Source organism: Thunnus thynnus, chromosome 17 (assembly GCF_963924715.1).
Source record: "Thunnus thynnus chromosome 17, fThuThy2.1, whole genome shotgun sequence".
NCBI lineage: Eukaryota > Metazoa > Chordata > Actinopteri > Scombriformes > Scombridae > Thunnus > Thunnus thynnus.
The window spans coordinates 3,084,014-3,105,551 of NC_089533.1; the positions used below are offsets into that span (position 1 = coordinate 3,084,014).

A 21,538-nucleotide genomic window follows, 5' to 3' on the forward strand; every position below is an offset into this window, starting at 1 on the left:
TAAAATTGAACTTTATGGTCACAACCATAAACACTATAAGTGGTACATATCTTATAAATCCTGCCAGGGTTTGTAAACTTATGAGCACAGCTGTATATTACTTTATATATTATAACTGAGCCCTTTTTTTTGTCATGGTGGCAGCATTACATTGCCGTATATAACCGTGTATGCACTGTATCTACAAGCTTAAGTTGCACGGTATTTTTTGTACTTTCTGTAAAAACTCTAGTGAAAAAAACAAAGTTTGTGTTTCACGTACCTGTCTCCAGTCTGTTGTTGGTCCCTGAGTGCAGGCAGATTGGAAATGAATGTTCGCTTGGAAGAGGCCTATATAAAGAGCGTCAGGCTTTGGGAGGCAAGGACACGAATTTGCAAGATGTCCTCTTCAGTTTCGTTTCTCCTCTTGCACTGTTTAATGACTGTTGTCAGATAACAATTGTTTTGAATGCTCTAAACAGGTTTGGCCACCACAGCAATGATGTGTTCTGTGCTGCCAGATAGTGGCATCAGAGCCTTTAGGGCCCTAAATCTGAGCAGGGAATGACTTTCCAGCCTCCCCGGTTATGTTTTTCAGACAAGAAAAAATAAAAAAATAATAATGTCGCCCAGTTGCTCATATACAGTGACAGATGAGCTGCATAACAGTGGGAAACATTTAAGCAAAAACATCACTCTCAAGAAGAAATGGGTTTGACAAGTGAGAGAACATACCAGATTACATTCCTGTCATATTTGCTTAGGTTTCCATTCTGCTGGAGCAGCTGCTTTTATTTCCATTACATAAAGCAGCTTGTAAACTTTATCTGGTCCAGGTAATAATAATAAAGAGGGGGAGGAGCAGGAGCTTGGTTAGCACGGTGCATTACAGCCTGTGGTTAACTGTGATAGTGCTAATGCTAATGCTAATTTTTGCTAGCAAAAAACAGGCTTAAAACCATTAAAACAAAATATACTTACTGGAAAAAACTGAGCATCCGACTCCTTAGAGGATCTTTTAGTACAACCAAATGCTGAATACTTTTTTACGTGATCATAATGTTATAATTAACTTTCATGAACTGAAAACACACTGAAATAGCGACAACTACGGCTACACCTATACTGTGAATCTAGGGTTATGGTTATGTTACCTAACCAACATTGTTGCCGTGGTAGCAACTTGCCTGTGATGGCACCCACCTGTCATTTAAAGCGGCCCTCCCCTTAATTATGCATGACTTTAAGCCTTAATAAAATTTAAATGGGTGAGTTATTCAAAAATTCACACCTAGTACAGTTGAACGGGGAAATTAGCTACAGAAACCAAGACTGTTTTTTGTACCAGACTTTAAACATGTTTATTTCTGCTATAAAGTCGGTATTGACTCGCTTTTGGAGCCTCAAGTGGCCATTCGATGAACTGCAGTTTTTGTCACTTCCGAGTTGGCTTCATTTTTCAGCCCTGGAGATTGCCGCTTGGATAAACCATAGTATAATATAACATAGTGGCTACCTTAGTGTTGATCAAGTGACCAGTGTTGCCTAGTATACCGATACTCCTGGTCATTTTGGTGGTTATGGCCTTGATATGAGGTTACCAAGATAAGGATTCTTGAAGCAGAACACCATCGTGAAGATTGCACATTAGTTATGGGGATGTTATTGATTACAAACTTAGACGAGGAGTTCAAAATCTCTGATTTAAGACCATTAAAAATGACGTGTGTATGATAAATATGAAGCCAGCAACCAGGCTAGGGTTAATTAATGTTGTTTGTTTAATCCATACAAAAAAGTAAATGTAAAAATTACATGTCATGGTTTTACAAGACGTTATGTGCTGGATTATTTTAATATTTTGTTTTAGGAGGTGACAGTGGTGGATATGTTTTGTTATTGTTAAAACAGACACTATTTATGTGAAAACCTACAGTGAGGTTGATTATTTAGAGTAACTGTTTCTGGAAATGCAAGTTGTTTTAAATATTTCCAAATGTGTTTTTAATGCTCCACACATAATAAACAAAATTCTTTTCACCTCCATTGTATTCAGATGGCAGCAGATGTTTCAAAGGTGAATATCTCAAAATAAAAATATACCCATCACACAGCCAATTAAGATATAAAATTATTGAGGATTTATTTTCCTGGTTACAATGATAGAGTAACAAAATTAAAGTATCATTTCCTTTTTATAAAAATATATTAAATTATCTCACATGTAGCCTTGTGCACCATATCCATACCCATAACCATATCCATGTCCATATCCATATCCTTGTCCATATCCATATCCTTGTCCATATCCATATCCATGTCCATGTCCATATCCATGTCCATATCCATGTCCATATCCATGTCCATATCCATATCCAGGTTGAACTGGAAGTGGTTCGATGATATTAAGGATTTTGATTCGATTGGGATCCCAGACACAATGCGTCTCGAAATTGCTCTTCATCATTCCACTCCAAGGAGGTATCCAGGCGGTGTCGTACACCTCGCCGCATCTGGGGTCGCGCCAGTTCTTCTGACGTGGGTGGCCCTTACAATCGATGGTGATCACTCTTCCCACGTTGACCAAGACCGTAATGACGACTTTGTCATGCTCAGGATGACCAACGGGATAGAACCTAGCTTTCTTCAGATCTCTGGTGAGGTAGACGCCTGGGCCGAGCATCCCGTCTAGAGAACGGCGAAAACCTGAGGCCAGGATGGCTGCAGCGTTTGCTCTGCTGGTGCCGTGGTACATGGAAAACGTTTCACCATTAACTGGTGCTGAGAAGCTTTGGAAAAACATCCCCGCAGGCAGAGTAAAGTCATCTGCAGCCCACTGGTACATGTTGGTCTCAGTATCACTGTAGGAAAGAGATTCATAAGTGTAAAGACTTCCACGCAAGTAAACTAAACATCACTGCAATTAAAAATGATACAGGAATGAAACAAGACAATTAGGACATGATTCAGAGACATTTACTAATATTTAAGGTTCATTTGATGTGCTATTCTTCCTGAGGAGCCTAGCTTAGAGCAAAAAGACTTGAACAAGCAGAGGAAAACTGTTAGCCTAGCTTTATCAAAAGTGAAATGAAACTAAGAGAGAGCTAAATGCTAATGTCAGCATGCTAACATGCTTACAGTGTCAATGCTAACATGCTGATGTTTAACGGGTAGTTTAGCGTGTTTGCATGGTAACATTTGCTAATTAGCACCAAACACAGAGTACTTTTCCTCTAGCCCCACCATGAGGATCTCAACAATTATTAAATGGATTGCTACAAAATTTCATACTCTGGTTTATGACCAAATACCTACAAAACTGACATTCCCATCAGCCTTAGCTGTACTTTGTGTTTAGTGCTAATTAGCACTTTGGTGTGTTTTGCTATACCACACCAAACTAAGCTGGTGAACATGGTAAACATTATACCTTCTAAACATTAGCATGCTAGCATTCTGGTGTTAGCATTTAGCTCATAGCCCCTGCTGTGCCTAAGTACAGCCCAAGGCCCCAAGATCAGCACTGGGCTGTGAAGCCAATTTGATATAGTGGCTAAACTGTGTAATTAGAAATTACGGGTCCACCGCGTGATGCACACTGGCCCAAATAATATTTTTCACACACAATCAGTGGAAAAGAAGCAGCTGTAAACCAGTGAATACATTTATTTTGACATCACAATCTACGCAAAATGTTTTATTATCAGAATTCATCTGACAACATTTAGAAGTTGCATATTCTATAGGCCCAAAAATGTAGAAGTTGTATTTTATTGTTATTATTTTTATTTATTTTTACTACTATTATTACTTATTCAGGAGCCCAAATGAACATTGAAACCTGTTTTTCTTGCTGTAATCATTCCTCCTTCTGTGCAAAAATGTATTTAAAAGTTTATCTGAAGCTAATATGAATAAAGAGTGTACATGCCAAAAACATATAACATTATATTAACAATATATATATATAAACATATAAGACAACATATAAAATTATAAAGTAAGGAGTATTAAAGTAAGTATTATTAAAAAGGAATAACAATAATAATACTGATTCTAAAATGAAGGTTTTACCCGTTAACTACACACTTTAAACCTACTTAAAGCTTGTGATAAAAGCTGATTTAGAGATTAATTCTCGGTATAGTGAGGAGACCTGTACTTGATGATCTCAGGAGTCTGTCTGGTGTGTATTCAGAGAGCATGTCAACAACGTTCATAGCTTTAAAAAACAACAAGTCAAATTTTAAAATCAATTCTTTGTTTTACTGGGAGCCAGTGAAGAGACGTTAAAATGGAAGTGATGTGTTCACACCTTTTAGTTATCAAGCGTTTGTTTGACAAAGAGGGAATTTGATGCTAAAAAGACTGTAAATGTGTCAGATATCCACTTGATATGACTAACTCAGACTGCTGAAGCTGAATAGAAGCTTCACACAGACTTTTAAATGACTGTGTGGACACACTGTGGATTTTGTTCTCCATCACTTCCATTGAAAACACATTTGAAGGCTCATTTAACAGCCAGTATCAACAGGAGGAATGATTACAGCGCGGAAAACCTCTTTCACTGCTCATACGGACACCCGACTGCTGTTTATAGACACACTTGAAAGATTGTGAAACTTTCATTTAACATTTCATCGTTAACGCCACCATCAGTTTTTTTTCAATTTTTAATTTTTCTAACACTTTGCCTGCTAAACATCAGCATATTAATATTGTCACTGTGAGCATGTCAGACTAAAATTCAGGTGTTGTGTTTATTGGGTCCAAAAGTCATGATAAACAGATAAAGAGGAGACTCTAAACTGCTTGTAGCTCTTATAGATTGGTGACCGTAAAAATACTCTTAATTCTCCTGTGGACACAGTATTTATAGACGATGGTTCTGTTTGGTAAAAAGGACTGCTTCACAGTTTTCCAACTCTGACCTTGTTAAAATGTCTTTTCCCATTATTTATAATACCAGCAGCACAGAACTGCAACCCTTAGTAAAAAAAAAGTTGCCTTCACATTTCTCGTTATAACAAAAAAAAGCATCTTCCTTTTTTTAACAAGAAAACGTTTCTCATCAAAGTTTGTGTTTGACGTACCTTTGTCCAGTCCTGTGTTGGTCCCTGAGTGCAGGCAGATTGTAAATGAATGTTTGCTTTGAAGCAGTTTATATAAACAGCTTCAGGCTTTCGGAGGAAATACCATAAATGTGCATGACGTCTTCTTTCAGTTTCGTTTCTCCTCTTGCAATGTTTTATGACTTTCGTCAGATAAGGAATGTTTTGAATGCTGTACACGGGTGCGGCCTCCACAGCAGTGCCGTTCTGTCCTGCCAGATAGTGGCATCAGAGGTTTTAGGGCCTTAAATCTAAAAAAAAAATAAATATAATAATAATAATGTTGCTCATATACAGTGACAGATGAGCTGCATATTAGTGGGAAACACCATCTATTCCATCAAGACATCACTATCAAGAAGAAATAGGTTTGACAACTGAGAGAATAAACCAGAATCACATTCCTGTCATAGGTTTCCATTTCCATGGAATAAAGCAGCTTGTAAACTTTATTTGGTCCAAGTAATGAAGATGAGGATGAGGATTTGGGTCCCTCTGGTGTTGCATATTGGGCCATGTGTGTGTGTGTGTGTGTGTGTGTGTGTGTGTGTGTGTGTGTGTGTATGTGTATATACATATATATATATATATATATATATGTGTGTGTGTGTGTGTGTGTGTGTGTGTGTGTGTAGTGTATATACATACATATATATATATATATATATATATATATATATATATATATGTGTGTGTGTGTGTGTGTGTGTGTGTGTGTGTATGTATATATATGTATGTATGTATATATATATACACACACACACACACATATATATATATATGTATTTTTTTTGCTTATTTTTTTGTGAAGCACTTTCAGCTGCATTTTGTATGAAAGGTGCTGTACAAATAAAGTTTAGTATTATTATTATTATTATTATTATTATTATTATTATATATGTATATGAATGTGACGTAGCCAGATTCAAGCAGGAGAGGTACAGAAAACTCTAAATGCTGTGTTTCAGAATTCCCTGGACCACGATGGCAGCAGTCAGATGCGGCTTCCACACATGGTGAACAGCTACTTTTCACACTTTTTGAGGGCGTGTACCTGCGCTGCGCTTTGCCTCTGCACCAAGTGTCTGCACTATTCTCTGCTCCCTACGTCACGGTGAGCAAAGAGTAAAATTCCTCATCATCTGAAGGCGGCTCAAGGCAGACGGGACACTGAGCGTGTGCAGGAATGCGGTTCACTAGCTTGTTGCTCGCTACATATCACAACCTCTTGACGACAATGTATTACAAAGTGAAGAGGAGGCTGTTAGCAAAGCTGTACACCTGGTACAGTCTCTGGACGTCTCTGCTGGTTTCCTTTAGTGTTGTGTATAAAGTGTTCACTGTGAGAGAAATTACACATACTACTGCACATTTAATCATGTTTAATTTCCACTGTTTAGTTATTCTTACCACTTTTAACTGACACAACTTTAGCTTGATAATATACTGAAGGACTATTAATGTGACAGAAGGGTTCATGGAGTCTTTGGGAGTGTGAGCAGGGAGTTCGCAAACTTTTAAAAAAAACATTTTTTTAATTGTTCAGAAAGGCCAAGGCTACAGAGACGCGTCAGAGGATAGAAAGACTGATAAGGAAGCCTGAGAAAGTGTTTGACTCAGCAGGTGTACAGAGGCAAAAAAAAAAAAAGAAAAGAAACGCCGATAAGTAAGAAACAAACAAAGAGTGAAGGGATGAATGAAGCTGTTGTGTGTTTGACTTTTCATTCTTTGTCTAACACAGACAGCGTCAGCGTGACCACATGAGTTTTATTAAAGTGTGACAATATTTTAAGAGGATTTTTGTCTCGTTCCTTTTTATCAGAGCGGTGTTACGACCCTCTCCGTCCCGTCTGCCTGTGGCTTGATTAATGTGGCTGCTGTCTGTGTTGTTTCTGGAAGCAGCGTCATCGGCGACACTGGCAACACCTGAGACCCTGTAGGGTCCTTCAAAAAACCTCCTGGACCTCAGTCGCTGCGTGCTCTCCTCTTCGAGACACCCTTTGGTTTTTTGATTGATGTTTGGTTTGTTTTGTCTGCACCACACAACACTGCATCACCGTTTCCACTCGTGCATTCACCTGCACTGCTGATCTCACTGATTACACATGCCGTTGTTCATCGTTGCTTTGTTGTGCAGCCACAACGTCGCCAAATCAGATTTAAAGGGAACATATTCTGCTTTTTGTAGCAGCTCTATGGACAGTTTAATTATTCATTAAGTACATTAAATAATTGATATTTATATCACATCTCTGTCAGTGTTTCCCAGCTTTATCTAGAAATAGTGTACAGTGGGTTGAGCCTTGATATTTGCTTGAACATGGTTCAGTTACACATTAAACCAGGTTTAAAAGGGTCCCAGTTATTCACTCTTTGTGTGTTTGACACTGTTTTCTCTCACTGGGTGTGTTAAATATATATATAACAGACCACATCCGCTCGTCAGCTGTGACTCACCGTTAGAAATGAAACGCTCGTTCTGAGGTTGAGCATGAAATCTTTAACACAACTTCACTTCTGCTCCAAGTTGTTTGGCTCAAAACAAAGTCACACATTGAATTTAGTTTCTTAAGCGTGAGATGTGACCTTAACTGAGAAAAGAGAGAGAGAGAGAGAGAGAGACGGTTTGTGACTAACGCTGCACTCAGATTTAAATTATGCACAATTGTTCAGGTGTTTCAATCTTATCGGATTCGACTGAAGTAGCTCAAATTATTTTGGTTAAAGGTTTTTTCAAGTCTGTCATGTACAAACATGTTCATATATATGTGATGAAATGGGTCTTTGTAGCCTCGTTAAGATACTCTACTTAACGAGGCTACGCTGTAAGAAATGATCCAAAGTTCAGCTGAAGCTAATACGATGCTTCAACAGTCGAATCGAATCTTCTAAAGTTAAAGAAATCACCTGTTCTTCTTCTTCTTCTTCTTCTGTGAGTTTTTACAGCAGTTGGCATCTGCGTTACTGCCACCTTCCGCTTTCATTCTCCATCAAATCCGTTTTTCCAGTTCAGTCGTCCTCAAAAATAATCATTTCTTCCACATTCTAGTCTACTTTTAACCTCGTCCTCTACCCGCCCTGTCCTCCGTTGTCCTCCGTTGTCCTCCGTTGTCCTCCGTGATCGTGTGCTATATGCTCGACTGTCTCAGCCTCATGTCGGATGTTTTCCTGTGATGAGAAGTTTACTGTTCATGTTTCTCAGCCTGTTTCTTGTTACTTGTTCTTTCCTACTTCTCAACATATTTACTCTGTTTTGGATCGAGTGTCTTCTTTTACATTATCTCAGTGCCGTTGCCGCTGTTGATGTACTTTTCTCCACACTATCCCTGTTCTCTCTGATTTTGATCATTTAATATTGATTTCAACAATTCCTTTTTTTTTTTTTGTCTGCTTCTTTTGTCCATTTTTGCAGGCTCAGTAGAGACATCTGCAGGCCAAGACGACTAACTGCCAGTTGGATCCCTGAGATAAAATCATTTAATCTAGACTCTCACTCTTCTAGACTTTCCAAATGTTCACGCTGCTCCTTTTCCAATGATTGTGTGCAGCAAAAAAATGCTTTAAGTTGTAATTATTTGGCCACAGTTGACTAAGTCTTGCAAACGGTGTATTTATCTCTCAAAGGAAAACTCTGTCTATGACAACACAGCGGATAAACACAGACGAGAACAGAGAATATTCGTGTTTTATTAAACGCAGAGGCAGGAGCGAATCCAGGAAGTCTGGAGGACCAGCCGGAGATCAAAGCTGGATAACACTGTGACGACCCTCTCTGAACAGACTCTACCTGCAGGAGCCAGCGGGCGGCGTTGGAGAGGACGTCGGGGAACTAGCTGCACCTGGGTAGTTTAGGCCTCCAGCCTATTTAGGCGTCTTCCTGTTAACCTCTTCCTCTCTCTCTTCCTTCCAGGCACCACATACTTCACTCATCCATACATCGCATTCATGACTGATTTAATTGACTAACATTATTACAATTTTATATTAAGTTAACAATAATTTTTTAAAGCGTTATTCATGTGTGGTTCCCTCCTTCGTCACTGACTCCGAGCCCGTTCACGGATATATCCTTCCACCACAGATCAGAGAAGAACTTCAGTCCACGGAAACAAAAAGAAGGAATTTTGTTTGATAAAAACTGTCACTTACTGTAAAACACTGACTTCATTTATCTAATTCAGACTGTTGTTGCATCATTTAAGCTTCAGCTGAACTTTGGATTTTGTCCTTTTCTACATTTCTTACAGTGTATTGACGTCCAGAGAGATTATCTTCAGGGTCAGTATCGAGAGCAGCGACTAAAACCTATTTCCACGTTCACATCAGCGCACATCAGTTTATTGTATTAAGACATATTTGAAAAAACCTGAACCTGCCCTTTAAGGAAAAAGTGACGGATGACTGTAAAGAGTTTCTGTGTGTAGAACAGCAGCTGCAGTTTTCACAGTAGATAAAAGTATCTAAAAGATTTGGTAACATCGAGGGCGAAAACTTCCCTTCAAGGAAGCATGAACTGATTAATATGATGACGGCGGTGAAGAAGATTTGAAAAAAGAAACGGTTGATCACACACACACACACACACACAGAGCGTTCCCGCCGTGAGCTCCGCTGCTTTAACTGATGACACACGAACCTCGTTGTTTCTGGCTGGATTCTCCGCTGCAAAATCTACCAAAAATGTGAAATGTGACACATTATGAGTCATCAGTGATGACGTTTTAAATCCTTCGTCTCACAGGCAAAAACTGTGAGACGAAGACAGACAGAGGTCTGTGTCTGTTAAAGCTATAATCTGTAATTATTCCACATTAAAATGTCTAAAAACAACTAGACCTATGTTATATATGTTGTTGAGTTGTGTACTTATCTGTATCTGTAATTTAATCAAAGTAACGGACCGTTACATTTGGTCGCATGTCAATGACGTCATACCTCCTCTACCAAAGAGTAAACACGCACCAGATGCATACGGCGGCGCTGTGTTTGTCCGCTACAATGGCGTCTACCAAAGAGTAACTTACACACATACAAGATAATACATCGGCGTTGTGGTTGTTCCACACAAACTGTTATAAATGGACTTTTATTCAGTTTTAAGCCACATTTTCATGATAAATTTAGGTGGTTTTTAACTATATCTTTTAGCCGGAAGACGGATTTTAGTCATTGGACGTCTGGATCTTAAGTTATCAGAGAAATAAACTGGGCAAACGTTAGCAGCAGCTCGGCTAACAGCCCCTCCAGGAAGTCCGGTGGTCACCAAACATCGACGGAGAAATATTGATTTTTTCTTTTTAGATGAAACAGCTTTAATAACGATTTTAACCTGCGTGCACGTTTGTTCTGGAGAGGAGGAGACCTCTGCGGGTAAAAACATCCTGAATGATGAACACTGGAGTAATCCTATCCCTGTGAAGCTGGTTATTTAACAACGAAGACAACAACTCCCATGATCCCTTGCTACTTCACACCGTCATCACACTCCGTCTTTTGTTATTGTTTTGATTGAGACGCCTAGCGGCTGAAATTACATATTGTGCGTTTAACTCCGAGTATGTTGCTTCCTACTGAAGGCAAGTTTATTTGTACAACAAGGTGATTCAAAGTGCTTTACATCGAGCATAAAAGACACAAGTAAAAAGACGTATAAAAACATTTAAAAAATGTTAAATTTGGAAATAAAAAGAAGCTACAAAGGGAATAAGACAGATAAAACAAGAGAATAAAAGTAACAGTGCAGTGTAAAATATTAACCCTTAATGTGGTTTGAGAGTCGCAGCAGAGTTTGTTCCAGATATGTGGAGCATAAAAACTGAAGACATAAATCTTTAAAATGACTCAAAAATATAGATTTAATTTTCAAAAAAAAAAAGGCTCAGTGATTTTCTGCAGTGGTGGAAAGAAACTAACATCCCAACTTTCTGGTGTTATGACGCCACTAATTGACATGAATTCTTACATTTTGCACATTTTAAACTTCACATAACATCATCATCATCATCATCATCATCGTCGTGTCTCCTCATCGTCATGTTTCACGTGTCTGTGAGTTGTTTGTTCCTCTAAACTTCATTTCAAATAAATAAAACCCAAAGACGTAAAACTTCAATATTTCACAAAAACACAAAGATGAGAGAAAAGTTCTGAAACATGAATCCAGATTTATGTATCACTGATGTGGAAAACTTGTACTTTAGAACAATTAATACTTAACAAGCTTCAGTCGTCCTTACTTCAATATATTTAAGTTTAATATGACACACAGAATAAAACATCTTTACAGAGCAGCTCAGCTCCACCGTCTGGGAGACAGAAACAAGTGAACTCTGGTTATTTATTTATCCTTCAGTGCTATCAGGAGGAGTCCGGTTCTTATCTTCACCTCCGAGCGCCCGAGACAGTAAAACATACCAAGTGTGAAGGACCTCTGACTGACCATCATGCAGAAATTAAAACATTCCTTTGTGACCATAAATTTTTCCCACAATCAGTAGTGTTTTTTCATCTTTTCTGCACAAACCATCATCTCACAGTCCCTCAGATTTATATTGTGACTCTTATAAAGTCCTGAAGATCAAATAATAACGATAAAACGCTGCTCGTGCACTCAAACGTTAATGAAACAGGATGTAATGCAGGCTGGGCATCGACCCAGGAGCAGGTAGCATCCAAACTTCTCTCCCGTGTGCATTCGATCCTTTTTATTCCCACGTCTAGTTTGGGTTTTGCTTGCAGCCGATCAACACTGCAGCTCATCCGGTCTGTGATGATGATGATGATGATGCTTCATCGTACAGTTTTATACGGTTAAAAGATATTTTCTCATCTTCCTGGATGTTTCACGGATTTCTGACAGATGTGTCGACTCTCAAAAATGTGACAGAAAGGTTGAATTATTTTGTTCAGATCTGTTCACGTGTGGATACGTTTCCATTTGGACTGAAGACAAATGTTACTTCACTGCAAATAAAACTGTTATAATGCATCGTATTTATTTGTTACAGCTTAAAAAAAACCCTCAGACACGAGTTGAATACGAGTCGTAGGTGGAAGCAGACACGTCACAATCACTGCAACACATCATATAACGGTTCACCAGCAATGAAGCGGTTGTATGTTGGAATTAGTCACTTACCATTAAAATAAAACATATAGTCTAATAATCTTTTCAGTATCTATAATCTGTTGTCTCCTGACGCCTCTGTCTGCTCTTCATACTGCTTCGAACAACTTTTTGGAGCAAATTTCCTCTTTAAACACTGTAAATCTCAGATTATCTGCTGGTTTCTGTAAACTCACCTCTGACTCTGCAGCTTTCAGTCTTTTTCTCTCAAGACGGGAAAAAAAACAAACAAACAAATTGGACTCAAGCATCAGTCATAAAGTGAAGGTTTATTAAAACAGTCCAACAGCTCACTGCAAACGTCTTTGGCTGAAAGAAAAAAAAAAAAGATTTCAGTAAAATGTTTTGGCGTTAATGTGATGTGATGTCACGACGTCAAACAGCTGTAAATAAAAGATTCGAGGCTGTTAATGTTAAACTCAGAATAAAGTCGTGTTTTTAGTGGTTTAAGGGAGTTTTTCTGTCGCTGCAGTAACAGGATACAGTAAGAAACATGAGTTTAACACTAAAACATGTTGAACTTTAGAGTTATTATATGAGTTTATAGAACAACAACAGGAAAATGTTTACGGGATGAAAATATTCCAAAAAAAATATGAAATATATGTAGTGCAAACATGTGAGTGAAATTATGAAAATAGAAAAATATGCAGCAAGTAACAAATGAGAAAAGTTGGTATTGATATAAAAAAAACAACTTATTATGTTTATTTTACAGACAAAGAGATTCTGAGCTCTAAACTGTCTCCAGATCAGGTTTTTATCTGTCAAATTAAATAAACAGACGTGAAGACTGAACCATGAAACTTTAATATTGTGTGTATTAAAGTCTGATGTATCTTATTCCTCCGTTATTGTTCCAGAAACGATTAAAAACACGTCAGTGAGTTACAGCGCTGCACTGGGTCACATGTTCCTTCACCAGGAAGAGTTTAATCACGTTAAGTTTGATTAGAAACGACTGATAACAAGCATCACATCTTCAGTCTCCGGAGAGCAGTTCTGTGTAAAAAAAACCATCACGATTAACCAGCGAAGCCGCGACGTCCGTCTGTACGATCCGTCTGTTTTGTTGTTATTCTTGTATGAATTCGGCTCCTGTTTCAGTTAAAAGTCGGACACACACTTACAAACGTGAACGTGAAAAGATCAGATCTGATCATTAAAGCCGTTGGATCGTTGTAGTGAGTTTTTATTTTCTTTGAACTTTTATCTCTTGTTTTATTAATTTTCTCTTGTTTTATCTGACAATAAATTGTTTTTTTTAGCAGTTTTGTGGATTTTGAAAAGTGCTCCATAAAGATGATTATTGTTATTATAAAAGATAAACGCAGCCGAAGAGTTTGACGTGAAGAATCAGCGCAAATTTGCAAAACCGATTAACCGATTAATCGAATGAAGCAGCAGCTGTTCTGATGATCCGATGATCGTTTGTCATTTTTTTAAGCAAAAATGCCAAAATTTTGTCCGTTTCAGCCTCTAAAATGCTTTTCTTTGTCACACATGATTGTAAACTGAATATATTTGTGTTTTTCAGGACGTTAGTTGGACAAAACAAGACATTTATAGAGAAGGTTTTTACTGTTTGATGAATCGAGAAAACAACCGATAATGAAAATGATCGTCAGGATGAATTTTAGTTCTGATGAACAATAAAAGGCCATATTGGTAAAAAAAAAAAAAAAAAAACATTTCAGTGAAACCTTTATTTACAGCTCTGGGTGCAGACAGTCATTTCTCCGTGGTGTGACTCTTCATGTGAAGCCTCACGTACGTCTTCCGGTGGAAACCTTTGCCGCAGACCTCGCAGCGGTGCGGTTTCTCCCCCGTGTGCGTGCCGCTGTGCTGCTTCAGGGTGGAGTGATCGCTGAAACACCGGCCGCACACGTTGCACAGGTACGGCTTCTCCCCCGTGTGCGTCCTCATGTGTCGCATCATGTTGTGGCGGCAGTTGAAGGATTTCCCGCACTCGCTGCACAGGAAGGGCTTTTCCCCCGTGTGGATCCTCATGTGCATCTCCAGGTTCCCCTGACTGTCGAAGCACTTCCCGCACACCTCGCACACCTTCCCGTTTTTGTGAGTTTTCAGGTGGAGTTTTAAACTTTCCTCCGAGTCGAAATGCGTCCCGCAAACGCCGCACAGGTCCGTCGCGTGACTTTTGGCGTGATTCACCAGCGAAACCACGGAGTGAAACATCTTCCCGCACACTTCGCATATGGTCCGCGTCTGCTGCTTCTTCGGATACGACGTCTTGATCTTCTTCTCGCCGTCGTTGCCGTTCTCGTTCTCGTTCGTGTTGTTCGGGTCGAGGTTCTTCTTGTTCACGTGAACCAGCAGGTGGCGTTTCCACGTGGAGTAGTCGTTGAAGCATTTCCCGCAGACGCTGCAGGGATACGGCTTCTCCCCCGTGTGTATCCGGATGTGTCGCATCATGTTGTGGCGGCAGTTGAAGGATTTCCCGCACTCGCTGCAGTTGAACGGTTTCTCTCCCGTGTGGATCCTCATGTGCGTCTCCAAAGCGCTCGAGGTGCCGAAACATTTCCCGCAAACGCTGCAGATTCCGGCTTTCACGTGCGTCTTCACGTGAGCCTGGAAGCTCTCCTCCGTGTCGAAGCGTTCCCCGCAGACGCCGCAGACGTCCTTCGGGTGAACCTCCATGTGATTCACCAGAGAGACGTTGGCGTGAAAAGCTTTCCCGCACACTTTGCAGCAGATGCGCGGTTTGGCTTTCTTGGCGGGATGCAGCTTCGCGTCCGCCGACAAACGAGACGTCTTCCTCTTCTTCCACTTGCCGTCGCTGTCGTCGCTCTGAGATCCAGCGCTGCCCCTCCACTCCTCGTCGCTGTCGTCGTGTTCGGCCGCGGAGCAGCCGGAGGACGCGGCGTCATCGTCGTCGTCGCCCTCCTCCTTCGTCTGGCTCTGCTCCGCCGAGGTGCTCGGCAGAGGATCTCCTTCTCCTCCTTTCTGGTATTCGGACTGCAGCTGGTCGAGCTCGTTCTTCACGTACGGAGGAGTGAAGATGAACCTGATGGTGCTGTCTTCCTCTATGTCCTGAAGCTGCTCCTCCTCCTCCTGACCGCTGGGGAGCTCCTCCTGGTTCTTCTCCGTCTGCGGAGGCTCCTGGTCCACACCGGAGCTCCACTCCTGCTCACAGCGCCCCTCCTCCTCCTCCTCCTCTTCCTCCTCCTGCTGCTCGGAGAAGAAGTCTTCATCCCAGACGGAGAGAGCCAGCTGCGGCTGGTCTGCAGGAAAAAAACAGAAGAAACTTTTATAAACTCAAAAGAAATGATGCTGGTTAATCATATTAACCTGAACATCGAATGTAAAAATGTTTTCTTGTTTATTCTACGTCGTCCCTCCAGGATTTCAGGGTCTTTTTTGTAATTTTTGCAGCCAAAAATGTTTCAAATGTCTCAAAAATTGTGATACAATTTGCGATGTTTTTGGCAGTAAAATTGCAGGAACTGGGAATGTGATTTTTTTTTAAAATACGACCCATGAAGAGTCTCATGTTATGGTTTCCATCATTACTGCATATCACAGAAACAACTATTTCACTGCTAATTATTGAATTTATTTTTAACAGGAGAACCATGTTCACTTTCAAAGTTTTATAAAAAAAAGAAAATAAATCACAAGCGTCGGTTGATTTGGACGTTTCATGTGGAAAAGTTGCAGCAATTTAGTGAAATTACAAACTTACAGACTTTAAGAAGACGTCTTGTATTTGCGTTGATTAATGCGATCGCAAAATCGCAGTTTCCTGGAGAGACTGACTAATGCGACGAGTTACACTGACACAAATTTTATTGTTATCATTAATTGCATACTGTATATACTATTTACACTATGAACATCTGAACATTCCTGGTTGATATTTTGTATTTTATTCTCTTCAGTTTAAAATTGAAGCCAGCAGCAGCTCTTCTCACTGAGATTATATTTTACATATTTTTTGTGAAGCTTCTATTCAGCTTCAGCAGTCTGAGTTAGTCATATCAAGTGGATATCTGACACATTTACAGTCTTTTTAGCATCAAATTCCCTCTTTGTGTTTCCTCGGACAGTGTTTCCCTGTTGAGCTGCAGGTGGAAGTATAGTAACAAAAAGAGGGACTTTGGCTCTAAAAAGACTGTAACGTTGAAAGATATCTACTTGATTTGACTCATTTGGACGCTGAAGCTTCATATTAGCTTCAGATAAACATTTAAATACATTTTTGCACAGAAGGAGGACTGTGGATTTTGTCCTTCATCACTTCCATTGTAAGGTCATTATGAAGGGATCTTCTAATGGCCAGTGAGAGGAATGATTACAGCAAGAAAAACAGCTTTAATGTTCATTTGGGCTTCTGACTGTTGGTTTAAGACAAACTTGAAAAACTGAACCCGTCCTTTAATGTCATGCTGCTTGGTGGATATCTGCCAGATATTAAACCATACATTTCAAATAGAGAATATATCTTAAATCGTGGCCTTTCATATACAGACGTTTACAGATATAGAAGCAAACTTTACATTTCTAGATATTTCACCAGAGTTTGGCTTCTCTCCAGTAGGCAGGTTGTATCCAACCCCGGAAGGACCTGTGCGGCTTGTGAACCTGAGAATGAACCTGCTTTAACATTTACCAACTTTAGCTACCAAAGTATTAAATGTCCTGTCATATTAATAAAAGCCGATGACGTCGCTAACTCACTAAATATTTGTGTCGCACTTCATTTTCTCCAGGAAAGTGGGCGTTGACGGGACGCGATATTTTTTCCTAGGATAGTGAAGACATCACCCGCCCTACTCTGCCTCTGATTGGCTGATCCTGATCTTCTTACCCTGATCCTAACCAACCCAACCTACAAAGGCGACGAGTACTAGCCAATCAGAGGCAGAGTAGGGCGGGTGGTAACTTCGCCGTCCTAGGAAAAAAAAAATAGATCGCTATCAGATAGCGACCCAGTGAATAGCCGGCGCCGGGTCGTGGCTAAATAAAGAAAGCATGCCAGTGATCCACAAACCTGAGTGTTTGTTAATGTTTATTTCAGGTTTAGAAAGTGTCTTTAGCATCCTGCGCTGCCGGCGGATCTCCCGTCTGGAGAGCAGGATCTCCTCCTCGTAGCCCGCGATGGCTTTTTTAACCGCCTCGAAGATCTCCTCCGCGGCCGCAGACAGCCGCTCGTTAACGAGCTCTCTGAGCCGCAGGACGCTGGACATGATGCGGGCGGACTCTCCGCTGGTGAACCGGCGGCTCGGACAGCTGTTCAGCGGGGTTTTTTAATGTAGTTTTTGTTGTGAAAACGGCAGCGCGACGTGCAGCGGCTCACTGTAGTCAAGCTAGCTGACCAGTGATGTGTCGGCCGTGAACGAGTCTGAACGACGGGAGCCGGTGTTACACCGAATATGGTGACCTATCAGATTCTGTGACCTGCGGTGTTGGAAGAAGTAACTCAGATCCTTTACGTAAGTAGAAGTATTAATACCACGATGTAAAAATACTTAATTACAAGTAAAAATCCTGCATTTAAAATCCCACTTAAGTAAAAGTTTTGAGGTATTACCAGCTACATTTACAGAAAGCACAAAAGTAAAAGTAGTTTGAAGAAAATCGGGCACTTTTACTTTTATTTTAGTGCTTTAAGTAGGATTTTAAATGCAGGATTTTTACTTGTAATGAAGTATTGTGGTATTGATACTTTTACATGAGGATCTTAATACTTCTACCAACACTGCAGGGTCACAACCTCTGGAGGGTCACCAAATACGGTGTAACACCTGCTCCTTCTGAGAGCCGATTTCTTTTTATTTTAAAGTTGTTTTATTCTGAAGATTTTTCTCGTGTGAACTGTTTATCAGATACTTGTTTATCTATGTGATTTGCACTAAAAGTCGAGATGAAATGAATCCCTAGTCATATTGTGCAGCTGTTTAACAATATATGAAAAAAAAAACCAACAACAAAAAAATCAATTTCTTTATATTCTTATAAGATAATATATTCTTTATTGTCCCTGAGGGCAAATTTGACTTTGACCGTAGTGCTACACACAGCTGTGTAGCACTACGGTCAACCTAAATACAATATGTAACCAACAAACTGTACATCAAAGACACAATAATAATTATCACACAACAAAATACATAAGAAACGTAAAATATTGCACATGCCCTGAGAGATAAAATATAATATAACTACCTAAACATTATAAAATGAAGAATGAAATCATAGAAACTATAAAACCATAATTCATAATGCATAAAGATAAATGCAACAGTGCTATAGATGTAGGGAGGACAGAAAGCTTAATGCAGCTGTTTTTACATTTGCTGACTCTGTAACGTCTAACTGGAGGTGACAGATCATATTCAGGATATAAAATGTGTGAAGCGTCCTTCAGAAATCAGTTCTCTCACAGTAAATGTGAAGGGACGGGTGTTCTTTCTTCCAGATCACTTTCATTGCTATTTATATGGAAATCCAATCATGTTTTCTTCCTGTAAAACAAAATACGACGCGTGCTTACGTAGGCTTGAACCGACTGGTTTCAACCAATAATATCGTGACATCAAACCATCAATCAGTCTTCAACTTTTAGCAGCACAGAGTTGAGATTCATTATAACACGCCCACTTTTCAGCGTTTAATTTTCATCCCAACATCTCGCCTTTCTTTCCTGTTTCACTCGGAAATACGTCACGATACGGAAGTTAGATTCTCTCGAAATGCTGTTTCATCCGGACTTTAAATCTGTTTTGTACGGAAGCCGAGAGGTGCGGAGTTTGCAATTATTTATTTTTTTTAAACGCTGTTATCTCAAGATCACAAGTTAATTATTTTGTTACCTCGAGATAACGAGATAATCACCTCGTTATCAGGGGAAGGTTGTCTCCTCTTATTACTTGTAATGTTAATCAGTTATCAGGAGCGCCACGTCAGCGTTAGTGACGGGAGAGATTCAAGTGATTCATATGAAGCCGTTGTGTTGAAAATGTTTCACTGTTTCAAAGCATTCGATACAGTTTAAATGGCGACATCTGCTGGGCAGCTTTGACTTTACTTTTATATGTAAAGATTCAGGGCAAGACGTCATGAAACAGGCAAAATATGTGTAAACTCACCGCTGTCATCGCTTTGATGTCATATTTTACTCAGTAATGGTTATTTACCAAAAACTGTCTCCGTGTGTAGATGTAGAAATATATGTGGAGATAATTAATCATCTGTTAATAAGGTTCATTGTTACCCTTTACTAGATTTATAAACTCTTTGATGAATTATGGATGAATCCTCCCAGACAGTCATCTTAGAGGCTGAAATCAGATGATCAAATGAACCAGATGTTCGTTTTTGAGTTTTCCATAATTATCCCGTGATCTTGATAAAACAGAAGTCGTTATCTGAAAAAATCTGCCTTTTTGTTCTCGATTACAAGATAAATTAACCCGTTATCAAGAGAAAACAAGCTTTGTTATCTCCAGATCATGATAATAATAATAATAATAATAAACTTGTACTGTTTAATATTGTTCTTGTCAGTTGTAGTTTTAACTGTATTTTTTTAAGTGTTTTAAATGTGTTTTGTTGAGCCTTGTAAGTTATATTATTATTATTATTATTATTATTATTATTAATATTATTATCTCGAGATAACAGCATTAAAAAAACTAATTGCAAGCACGACACTTCTCGGCTTCCGTACTTTTGCGCAAAAGTTCATTATACTTGTTTTTTTTATTGTGCCAATGAAAAGTTATCTAATATTAAGTGTTGTATGAATTGCATTCAAGGCAACTTTATTTATATAACACTTTTCATACAGAGGGTAAATTCATAGTAAATCACTGATAAAACAGACGACACGGCGTCACTTCCTGTAATGTTTACAATAAAGATCATAAACGTTAAACCAAGTCTACGCCTGTGAAATTATATTGATGTGATGTCTTGAAGTCTAAATCTTACTGTATCGTTATCCTGCTGATTATTTCGCAGATAAACTTATTGACCGCCAGCCTTTAAAGAGCCGTAATTCCCAATAATCACCAACGCTGATGCCCACCCACATTCCACATAGACCCGCCCTACTCTGCCTCTGATTGGCTGGTACTGGCTGCTGTCGTTGGTCAGATTTGGGCGTGAGGAGTGAGATTGGTTAATGTTAGAGTAAGAATATCAGGCTCAGCCAATCAGACGCAGAGTAAGGGGCGCCTTTTGATTTATTTGTTGAAATATTTTTAAAGCCTCGAAAGTCCTGAAAGATACTTTTTTTTTTTTTTTGTGCACACAAGAGATAATAAAGTGCATTGTGCCTTTAATATAATAACGTCTGCAAACAAGACGGATCTATTATCTCGTGCACTAATGATAGGATAATCTAATAAACACCAGATGTGGATGACTTGAGAGATCGAGATGCATATCTGCACACAAGATAACTAATTAAATTTTTAAAAAATTACCTTTTAGGACTTCCGGGCTCAAAGATCTACAACATTATAGATATACTGTATTTATTATGTGTATTTATGTACATAGATGCATATCTTCCTCTTTAAATATTGTAGTTTCCTTTTCTTTCTTCAGTGTTACAACCTTGTTCTATTATACTTTTCATTCTGATTTAATATCTAAATGTTTTCATACGTTGTTAGTGTGTGAAGCATGAAGCTGCATTTAAATAATAAAATCCACTAACGAACGTAGTCTAAATGTCTGATTCTTTCCTTCAAACCAGCAACATCTGTAGTTTTATTTTCTGTCGACATCATGATGATGATGTTGATGATGATGATGATGATGATGATGATGATGCTGTGTGTGTGTGTGTGTGTGTGTGTGTGTGTGTGTGTGTGTGTGTGTGTGTGTGTTTGTAAAGTCCACTAGATGGCAGCCTTCCCAAACTAAACTCCACCAAAGTTCTTCACATTTTAAAGCAGCAGTGGAGCCGTTAAAGGACAGTTCCACAGTTTTTTCAAGTGTGTCTTAAAACAACAGTCAGGATCCTAAATGAACAGTGAAAGAGGCTGCAAACAAACCTACACGTCCATCATTCTGTCAAGGACACACCTTACTGGAAATAATGCTGTCTGTCCTCCGATTAAAAGGGGGGGGGTATTAAAAGATCCTTCAAATGTGCTTTCAATGGAAGTGATGGAGGCCAAAATCCACAGTGTGTCCACACAGTCATTTAAAAGTCTGTGTGAAGCTTCTATTCAGCTTCATCAGTCTGAGTTAGTCATATCAAGTGGATATCTGACACATTTACAGTCTTTTTAGCATCAAATTCCCTCTTTGTGTTTCCTCGGACAGTGTTTCCCTGTTGAGC

General features: G+C 39.3%; 2 protein-coding genes across 4 annotated transcripts; both read right to left on the reverse strand.

The window, feature by feature from the left end:
* Positions 1-2,179: 2,179 nt before the first annotated feature.
* On the reverse strand, positions 2,180-5,549 carry LOC137201254 (uncharacterized). The gene is made up of 2 exons (XM_067616207.1): positions 5,079-5,549; positions 2,180-2,840 (listed from the first exon to the last, which is right to left on the reverse strand). The coding sequence occupies exon 2, from the start codon at positions 2,822-2,824 to the stop codon at positions 2,198-2,200; it is 627 nt and encodes a 208-aa protein (XP_067472308.1). The 5' UTR covers positions 2,825-2,840; positions 5,079-5,549; the 3' UTR covers positions 2,180-2,197.
* Positions 5,550-12,472: 6,923 nt separating this feature from the next.
* On the reverse strand, positions 12,473-18,087 carry LOC137200865 (zinc finger protein 491-like). 3 transcript variants are annotated; one of them, XM_067615555.1, is made up of 3 exons: positions 17,234-18,087; positions 13,936-15,464; positions 12,473-12,531 (listed from the first exon to the last, which is right to left on the reverse strand). In XM_067615555.1, exons 1-2 carry the CDS (start codon positions 17,427-17,429, stop codon positions 13,954-13,956), a joined length of 1,707 nt encoding a protein of 568 aa, XP_067471656.1. In that variant the 5' UTR covers positions 17,430-18,087; the 3' UTR covers positions 12,473-12,531; positions 13,936-13,953. The 3 variants fall into 3 exon arrangements, with proteins under 3 accessions (XP_067471656.1, XP_067471654.1, XP_067471653.1); XM_067615553.1 differs by having other exon boundaries at positions 13,926-15,464; positions 17,234-18,082; XM_067615552.1 differs by having other exon boundaries at positions 12,473-15,464; positions 17,234-18,081.
* Between the last annotated feature and the right edge of the window lie 3,451 nt (positions 18,088-21,538).